This window comes from Metopolophium dirhodum, chromosome 1, assembly GCF_019925205.1.
Source record: "Metopolophium dirhodum isolate CAU chromosome 1, ASM1992520v1, whole genome shotgun sequence".
NCBI lineage: Eukaryota > Metazoa > Arthropoda > Insecta > Hemiptera > Aphididae > Metopolophium > Metopolophium dirhodum.
Window position 1 is genome coordinate 101,202,105 of NC_083560.1, and position 11,038 is coordinate 101,213,142.

The 11,038-nt window shown below is 29.3% G+C and overlaps 1 protein-coding gene across 1 annotated transcript; it reads left to right on the plus strand.

The window, feature by feature from the left end:
• Positions 1 to 2,405: 2,405 nt before the first annotated feature.
• On the plus strand, positions 2,406 to 10,573 carry LOC132934311 (uncharacterized). The gene is made up of 3 exons (XM_061000604.1): positions 2,406 to 2,451; positions 2,732 to 2,874; positions 10,396 to 10,573. Exons 1-3 carry the CDS (start codon positions 2,407 to 2,409, stop codon positions 10,559 to 10,561), a joined length of 354 nt encoding a protein of 117 aa, XP_060856587.1. The 5' UTR covers position 2,406; the 3' UTR covers positions 10,562 to 10,573.
• Positions 10,574 to 11,038: the final 465 nt, after the last annotated feature.

Consider the following 11,038-nt stretch of genomic DNA (forward strand, 5'->3'; position numbering starts at 1 on the left):
TGTATGTATGTATGTATGTATGTATGTATGTATGTATGTATGTATGTATGTATGTATGTATGTACTATGTATATATATGTATGTATGTAATACATATATAGGGATAAATGTGTTGACTCGGGGTAAGACGAGTGTGTGACCGATTCGGTTCTCACGATGGTCTACGTGACCGAAAGGGCTGGGTCAGCACATTCTTATAGGCCTGGACGGACCGTTGCGGCGGGCCTCGCCCGGCGGACGGCAGTCGTGTAAGGTCGAAAGAGTGAGTAACACCCGTGTTACTGGTCAGAGCATCTTTTATAGTTTATTACAGAGCCTCATATAGCTTTAATCAGAACCTCTCTCAGTGTCAGTATTTATATAGATTCATTACCTAAATTATATATACATTAATTATTTTGTGTTCAATTGAAATATTTAGTATTAATATCAATTTATAAAAGCATTATATACATTATTACAACAAGTGTCTAATTTAATAAATTGGTAATCTTAGTATACGTAATCTACGTGTTACTTATTTAACACCAATACCTACGGTTTAACGTCATTCGACGGTGGATCACACTTCAGTAGGCAACTCTACACGAATAACTCACATAAAATATTATTGTAAATTACAAAATATAGGTAATATTCGTTATATAGGTAGGTTGTAGGTAGGTTTATCGTATATACATGTATTATTTCATGATTTTGGTTCTATTCGTGCGATAGAATTCGGTACCAGCTATATAAACTGCTAGAAACATTAATTTATAATTACCACGATTACAAATATTCGGGGAATGGTAAGTCCTACACGAACCTAAAAAGAGATAGGTACGTATGTGAGTTTTCCTATACATGCAATATAAAAGTAAAGGCTAGGCATTAACGAATTAAAAAATTAAGTACCTAACTATTCTAACTAAGTTACATTAGAATCAAAAATTAATGAATCAAATATTCTCATGATTAAACTGTAATTAAAAATGTTTAACTGCACTAAATTTTTTTGTAGGTGGTAATTTTATTAAAAATGTTAGGTTTAATTTTCCAAACTTTTTTTTTTATTTTATCAGCTAAGACTTTTAAACGATTTTTTTTTTTTGAAAATACGCTACTGTATATAGTTTATTATTAAATAGTAGGTATATATTTATACATTTTTAACAAGGAACAGATAGGTAACCACTAACCAGGGACGTAAGTTCAATATATTTTGCTAGGGTAGAGCACTAGAGTATAATAACCGGCCCATTAATTATGAAATTAAGAACAAATAAAAAAAAAGCCAATCACTTCTCTCGCTAGGTCCCTCAACTACCATATATCAATACTTTTTTACGATTTATATTAAGTAAACTGTACTCTGTAGTACTGTACCTATTCACTTTGTTAATTTAATACTTATTTATATATAAATAATCTTAACTTAGATAAACACATAACCTAAAAGCTTCAATAAACTTTACTCAGAAAAAGAAAATATTAAAATTTATATAATATTAATAAAAGTTTCCCCATAAAATACCTAGTCATCAAAGTATCAAATACCACCATTTCAATAAGTGTACCTACTTGAAATTATAACATTATAATATGATATAATTTAAAAGGTATAAGTATATTACAAATAAGGAATTATAAGTCATATTATTTCTTTATTATTTATATAATAATATAATATAATATTGTAAAGTTCAATCAAATAAAAATTATTAAAGGCTTAATAAATGCATAATAGTTGTAGTGTTGAGTAATTTGTATATCTCAATACTTTGTAGTTTGTACAATGATTTATTGTAGGTAATAATAATATTTAATTTGAACAAGTTATTAGGTACTATCCGTAACGTATTAGAATTTATTCAGAACTATAGTAAATGGCCTTAAATTGCCTACACAAGACGCCGTCTTACAGATTAATAAAAATAACTACGAACAAAATCAACATCGTGTACGTTTGCAATACACTGTTATTATTTACTTTACTGATAGATCATTTTTGATTCATAATGATTGAGGGTAGGTACCTATAATATGTATCACGCCCTCACGGCCCGTGATGGCTCTAGGGCCAGTTATTGTTGACTTCGCAGCCGGCCCAAAGCTACTTTAAAATCTAGGGTTGGAAAAATGCACACTCCTATCCATCCCTCCCGCAACCAAAATTACACCCCTGCATATAACTATAAGTTATAACCGTATACTATTATAATGTATACCTATATATGACTATAAAATATATATTATAATATGTACCTATTTAACACACTGCGTATAACCTGCGTGTTTGTTTTTAGTAAATATGAAAATGAACCGGAATTGAAAAAAAAATATGAAAACTCGTTATACATTCTGGAATTGTTACAGTATCCGTACTACAAAGATCTAACAGTCTTCGCTGAAACTAATCCTGATATGATCAACTTACCAGTAGACAATATCACTGATCTCATGTTGAAAGTAACACATCTTATATACCTAGTAACAGTGGCGGATTTAAGAGGTGCAGAGCCCCCCTCCCCCCTCCACATTGACCTAGCGGCTAGCATCTAGGTTGATAAACCAGGCCGTTTTTAAATATTTTCATCATAAAACTTGGAAAAAGACAAGGGCCCCACCCCAAAAAACAATTCTAGATCCGCCACTGCCTAGTAATATTATATAGTTCACAAATGACTTTAACGACATTACCTACTATTATTATAACAATTATGCCATCTACTGTCGCAATGCGTTTTAGCTTATGCCGACTGTCGACGAGGTGTTCTATGCGTGCTATTGGAGAGGCACTAGTTTCAATTGTACAAATATATTACGATTGCAACGAACCGAAGAAGGATTTTGTTATTCGTTCAACAGCAAGACGTCAGAAAGGATGATAAAGTAAATACCTACTAAATTATAGCATAATAATTTGTCGATTCTATCGGACTTATTATCTCCATTTTGTTTATTCATTCTTATTCGTGTTGTGATTTATAAATTATAATAATAAATGTGCTTATATTAGCTCTATAGTCTATAAAATCAAATACAAAGATGCAGGTACTTTTAATTCAACATTTCATTTACATTTCTAATATAATATAACAATACGCAATGCACTATTGTGAAGTATTTTCAAAAACTACATTTCTGTAAAGAACTTTAAAAAATATTTTAGTTTTTAAATTGTTCACTAAACTGGGTGAATAATTATTTACTATAGTAAAATAGGTTAGTATCTAAATGTAAATGTATTAAAACTATGTATGTAGTGTCTTATTTACCTACCTACAGATTTTATTTAATTTTACAAGTAAATAGTAAATAGTTTATTTACTTACTTTATATTTATATTAAACAATAGTTTTCACAAAAAAATTCAGTCAAGTTATACACGTTTTGTCATATTCACACTTTGTATTACTTTTATTAATAAGAAACAAACATACGAGTCACTATGTCGAATCGTTTACAATCATACGGGTCTTAATGCTTGTGCGATAGTTTTTGCTTAATGTTTGTATAGGATTCCGAGATCTTATTTAGTTACTTAGATTCAAAATTCAATGAGTTTTTTTCACTTATTAAGATTGATTTTATATTTATTTATTTGATACCTACATATTTAAATAGAAAATTAAAAATATATAGGTAATCGTATTTTACAATATAATATAATAGGTACCTACTACCTAATGAGTAATGAGTAATACACATAATATATATATACATATAACATAATATGTACCCATCTATAATAATTATAGGCAGGGGATATTATTTTAAACGACAAGTTGATAACACAATTTTTTATTTACTATAAATATTTAGTGTATATTATTTATATAATAATTGTAGTTCTTAACTTCCAAAAAACTCTTCGATAGATTTATTAATTAATTCAAAACTGTTAATACACTAATACCAACACGTAGGTATTTAATAATAAAACCTTACTATACGAAAAACGACTATGATATCTATATTCTAAAGAAGAAAAATTGTTTATTTGTTTGTTTGAACTTTGAAGTGACCAGTGCCGCCGAACACGTAGGGCAAGTGGGGTAAATACCCCAGAACTTTTTTAGGGGGTGGGTGGGTGGGTCGTGAGTGACTGCTTTTATTATATAATATAGTTGTATTTTTGTAAATACTAAATTGTTTACAGACAACAAATAAGCAAGAGTGCAAGACTCAGTTATAGTCGAGAGACAGTTTATGCTGTAGCCTGTATGCAGTATGCGCTATAGGCAGTAGGCACTAATAACTAATCACTAATAAATAAGTAATCGTAATGAGTAATGACCAATATTAATATCTGTACACTACACGTTAAAGGAACACGTCTACACACGCATGTTGCATAGGACGGCCGAACCCGGCACCGACGCATGATATCCAGTCACCCATTCTACCTCCACCCGCCTCACCTTAACACATTATGCCCGGTGGTGGGGCTGCACGTTCTGTCGTTGGACAGTAATTACTGCAGAAGCAGCTATTTTTAGAAAATAAATTGGAAATATATAAAAATAATACGGATTATATTATATTGATATCGCAGTCTATACTCTATGGTATAAACTAGTTTGTGATAAATATAATGAAACCACTAACCACTAACGAGACAAAAATAATTTGTTTGGACATTTGGAGTCTTGTGTAATAGTTGTATACTTGTATGGTTAAATGGTTAAAACTTAAAAGTATTTTTACTCGTGTTCTTCATTTGCAATTCTCGTGTCTGTTTTTTTTCGTTATTTTTCTAATAATAAAAATATTTTAATATATTAAGTTATTAAGTATGAATTTGACGTGTGAGTTTTGTCGACGTGATCGAAATAATCAAAATGATACAAATTGGAAAGGACACATCGAATCATGTCAAAAAAAAAATGGATTTTTTAAAAAAATAAATAAAACCACCTGTAAGTAAGTATTCTTTAATTAAATAAAAACTTTGAATTCTCTGTAAATTCGTGTACCTTAATATTTTTATATGAATAAAATAATATTTATTTAAATTATTTAAGCTGTTCAACAAAGTGATATGATGATGGTTAACGTAGATGCCTCTTCACCGCCTTCGAGTACAGTTAAAACATCCAGTATGTACATTTTATTCTTGTTTTTAGTGTTCATTAGTGTTTTTATTTCGCTCTTTTAATATATTAATTCTGACTTTAAAATTAGTATGCTATGTCACTGTATTACTGTATGTCTGTTTAATCATGTGATTATGTGAAATTTATATTTTAAAGATGATAAACTAGAATTGACGTGCAAAAATTCAACTACAGCTGTATCCAGTCCCAGTGAAAATTTAAGTCAGATGCAATATATTGCTTCATCTGAATTGAGCACAAATCATTTTGATTCAGGTTGTTATATTATAATAATTATTACCTACATCATTATATTCATTTTCTGTAATTTAATAAAAATGTATTAAAAAAAATAACTATACAAATTATCCCTGCAGATAAACTAGTTGAATTGGACAGTTTCAATAAAAATAAAAGCAATGATGAAAATATATTGATGGAAGAAAAAAGTGAAGCACCATCTCCAATAACTGATTACGGTTAGTAAATGGTTCTGTTTATAATCAAATTCACATATTTTGAATAAATTTGAAATATAACCATAAATAGTTAGTATATTTTCTGATCAACTTAATTTATAATAAATAATAACTAAACTATTATAGTTAATGAATCTATAGTAATTAATTCGATTTATCCAGTTGATATGCAAAATAATTAGTGAAGTTAAAATCATATTTTATAGTTTATACATAATACATAGGTGTGTAAGAAGAAGGAATAAGATAAGATGCATATTTTACAAAATAAGTTATTATTTTAAAATTATTATAAGTTGCACTATCACTATATGTTGTACCCAGATGGCAGTTATAAACGAATAAGTTATTTTATTTTTAACTGAGTTAAGTTAATCATTTTTTAGAGAAAAATATATTATTTGTTAACTATTAATGTTGACTTAACTTAAATAACTTAAGTAATTTGTTTCATAAGCTTGCCTATTTTCGGTGTATTTTATATTTTATTTTTAGTATAAAATATTATACGTCTATACCTTTATTTTTTTGTATACTGTAGATCATCAATTACTTTCAAATGATCCTACCTACATTTCTGATGATAATATTATATTGACGGAGAAAGAAGTCGAAGGACCGATACCGTCTCCAACAACTGATTATGGTTAGTAACTAGCTTTGTTTAAATCAAACTGATAATATTTTGAACTCAAACTATTGATAGCAAATGAGTTGAATGTTTTGAATGTCAATATATTATTATGTGTATATGCTTTTTATGTCTCAGTCTTACAAACACATAACATAGCAAACTACACGTTTTGAATAATTGATTTAACTGTTACGTTTAATATAATACATAGTGAATTGAACTCATGTATCCTTGTTAGTGATTGACCATTTTTATACTTTTATTAATGCATGCATATTTTGTTTTAAGGACAAAGTGATTCAAGAAAAGAAAACGATCCTGTAAGATTTTCAAATACCTACCAACAAAAGATTAAGTTTTGAACAGAAAAATTATATTTTAAACTTGGGTGCATCTCAACCAACATCTCAGCAGATGCCATTTCAGAAGTTCCCAAAAACTAACAAATACAGTTTTCATCCTGAGTGGTACACTAGAACTTTGCCTGATGGATCTATAGGATTTCGTAAATGGTTATCATATTCAATTTCATGTGACAAAGTATTTTGCCTTTATTGCATGTTATTCGGTAAATCTCCTAAGAAAGCATGGGTTTATGATGGTGTTTCTCGTTGGAAGGATGGAAACCATATGCTAACATTCCATGAAACTTCATCTATACTTATAGCTGCATCAATCGATGCAACTATACATGAGAAATGTTCCCCAATATTACCAGCGTTAGAAGAAAAAAAGAAATTTGATGTTCAAAATAACAGAGTAGTTGTCAAACAACTGATAGATATTACACTATTTTTAGGAAAACATGGGCTTGCGTTTAGAGGTCATAAAGAAAAGTGGACAGATTCTGTCCGTGGAAATTTTAAAGATCTAGTTGTTTTATTAGCTGAATATTCACCTGTATTGTCGTCATATATTACTCTTTTAAAAGATAAGGGAAAATCTATTACATCATTAATATCATGGCAACGATAAAATCAGTTAATTGATGCTATTTCAAATTCAATTAACAATTCGATCTTACAAGAAGTTGAAGCTGCTTGTATTTTCAGCATATCTATTGATACAACATTTGACATATCTAGACAAGAACAGGTGTCTTTCATAGTGTGTTATGTTGATGAAAGCAATGGTATGATCTATGAACGTTTACTTGCAATGTGTTCTACTGCATCTACTAAAAGTGAAACACTATTTAATATCTTCAAAGAAGTTTTTAATAAAACTTGCCTTAATTGGAAAAAACACCTAATAGGACAGTCGTATGATGGTGCAGCTTATATGAGAGGTGAGTATAATGGCTTACAATTTAAAATTAAAAATGAAAATCCACACGCCATTTATATTTGGTGTTGGGCTCATCGTCTGAATTTGGTTGTGGAACAAGGTGTTGCAAGTTGCCTTGAAGCAGTTGATTTCTTTGGAATTTTGGGAAAAGTCTTTGACTTTATATGTAACAGTAAAAATCGTGTTTTTCTTTTTGAAAAAAATCAAAAAATTCGTAATCCCAAATTACCAGTTCGTCGTTTGAAACGTGTAACTACCACTAGGTGGAGTAGCCACTCTACAGCTTTAGGTACAATTTTACTGACTTGGAAATCTTTAGTTGATACACTGGAAGATCTCAGGACATCAGAAGCTTCATCAGATGCATCATCATTTCTTTCATATTTCCAATCTGAACGATTTCTGTATACATGTTTTTTTATTTAAACATATTTTTTCTGTACTTGATTCATTGAGCAAAACCTTTCAAGCAATAGATGTAGACCTTATAACAGCATCATCAATGATAAAATCTAAAAGAGAACAGTAAGTTATTAAAGCTTCGCGAAGACTTTAAATCAATTGATATTGAAGTGAAGCAATTCATTGAAAATCATAAAGATGAACATTTTACTCCTTTACCACAAAAACGATCAAGAAAAAGAAAAATGATGCCTGGAGAACAAGCAATAGATGAACCAACTTCTGAAATTTCTGACCCTTTGACTAACTTTAAGTATCACACTTTTTATGTAGAGCTTGATATCATATGCAGTCAGATCGGTCTAATAAGTGCCTTCGTACCACCATGTAAGTGTATACTAAGAAAGCATTTTCCCAAAATTCTCATTTTAAAGTGGTGCTTGCCCAAGTATTTTGAGATTCGAGATAATCGATAAAAATTTTAAAGTTTTGAACTCCATCACACCGAATATTGAATAATAAATTTAAGTGGCATTAATCAAAGTTTGAATTCTATAGAGTTGACATTTTTAACGGGAAATGAAGTGCACGGGGTCAGTTGGTTAGTATATAAACATAATTCATAAAAGTAAAACAGTTTAAAAACGCTAAAATATAGCCTATATGTAGGTCTTTAATAAATAAGTTTTCAACAACTGATGAAAACAATTTATTTAACAAGTATTTAAAAATAGCTCTATATTAACATATGTGGCCTGTGCAAAGTTGAATATCTATTTTTTAATGATATTATTGGCTCATTATTAATATGTGACACTGAATTTCCATATGAAATAATTCTAAATGCATACCTACAATATAATAATTTGTCAACATCCAGCCACCAAAAATACTTTAAGCATACTTTTTTTGGTATCAACGACCGACGAACGAGCACTTTATAATGACGATGCCAAAATGGTATTGTATATGAATTTCTATTAGAATTTAGCACAAAAATCGACGGTTATCATTATACCTAATTATATTCTTATTAAAACTTAATTTCTGGTGGTAAATACTCGCAATATATTATGATAGCAAGTAAATATTTTCAATTTGTAGCTACTTGCCTACTGATAATAATAACTTGTACAGTTCTAAAATTGTATATAATTAATAATTATAATAAGTATTATATTTTATGTAAGATGTAACCAATGGGCAATGGCAACCCTATAATTTACAAACAAACAATATTTTTTTCAACAAACATCTATGTAAACCTAAAAAGCGAAATTTAAAAACTTTTCTTTGATGTGTACATCTTTGGGTATAGGGTTCTGGGTTACCAACTTAGTCCCAAATTTTAGAACCATGACTGCGATAGACTGGGCTGTAGATCGCTTACACCCACAAACACACACGCAGTCATTGCTTTTTATTAATATAAATAGATACTGTATATAGCTGTAATAAATACTAAACATACTATGAAGTCCCGTAGAAGTGTACCTGATTTGGCATAATAACATTTATAGGTATATTTATGCCCATTGGCATCACAGGCGAGAGGCCCCCCACAAAAAAAAAACTGATTAGTACATGACTTAAGAATATATAGGTACCCGTACGATAAAAAAATATTTATTGGACCCCAAGTGAATCTTCTGTCCAAAGAAGGGCTTGCAAATAATATATCAACGTTATGATCATAAAGCTATAACTTATATATTTGACAAAAATAAAAAACCGATTGAAATTTGTAAATGTAATTATAACGGAAAGAAATAATCAAAAAAAATTAAATACCGTGAATCAAAACATAACGATTAACAAAATATATTTTAAACGAATTAATTTAAAATCTATTTATTTAAGTTATATTGGTTTCGTAGAATTATTTATTTCATGTATAGGTATACGGACATTATAACATTATAATTTTATTAATTTATTATACTATGTTCCGTATCCGGGCCATTACCAGCCTGCATTAGTTATTATTAATACATTTAATAAGTATTAACACTATTCTAAATAACAATAAATGCAAAACTTGTATAACATTTTAATTCTAAATAACTATAAACGCAAAACTTGTAAAACGTTTTAATTCTAATTTCTAAATAACGATAAACGCAAAATCTGTGTAACATTTCAATTATAAATAACATAAAACGGAATTTTTTTCAAATGCAAGTCCTGGTACAAAGATATTTGCAGACTTGGGAGTATATATTATATATACCTATATTGAGATGAGGTATCATAGAGTTTTTTGGGGAAGTGATCTTCAGCAGTCTTGGGGTCATAGTGAATCCTCAAAATAATATTTATGTAATTATTCAATGATTATTACACATATATATTCATTAATTTATATCTCACTATAATTTGAACTTTTATAGATACAGTGTATGAATTTGTTTGTTTGTGATGTGTTTTATTTTTAATATTAATTATTTTAAGGAACTATATTGCACCTACTTTTATATACCTATAGTAACTATGATTGTTTTGTTGTTTTCAGTGACAGCGAATACAACCCGCCAATCGCCAAACCAAACGGAAGCCTCATGCCACTTAGAAACAACGTTGCGGGCAAGATGACAGGCCTCGAGTTGATCATGAAGAGTTTGATCACTGAATACTTCCCGAACGACAAGCGGTCCAAAGGGTACAATGTACGGGAGTAGTGCCTTTTTAGAATTTGCAGGTGTTGCGGCGATAGACGCAATATAATATTTTTATACGTATACCATACAATCTGCAGTTTTCTCTAAAAGTGTAACTTACTCTTTTAATTCAATATGGAAATGAGATATACACACTTTTGAGGAAAGATAATATAATATATAAGATAAGATAATATAATACACACATGATTTTTATGTCTGTTTACACGAAGAGTACCTACCTACTACCTATACAAAAAAGAGAACTTTGGCTGTGCAGCGTTGTTTTTATTTTTTTGATATCACTTATATGAAAAAAGTTCTTACCGTTTCAAAAACCATTATTATTTGTGTTTTTTAAATTTAAAAACTTTTTTCATATAAATGATATCAAAAAAATAAAAACAACGTTGCACAGCCAAAGTTCTTTTTATGTGGAGAAAATCTCGTTTCTTAGTTATGATTGTAGCCTTCTTGGTTCTTTCCCGCGCAAAACGG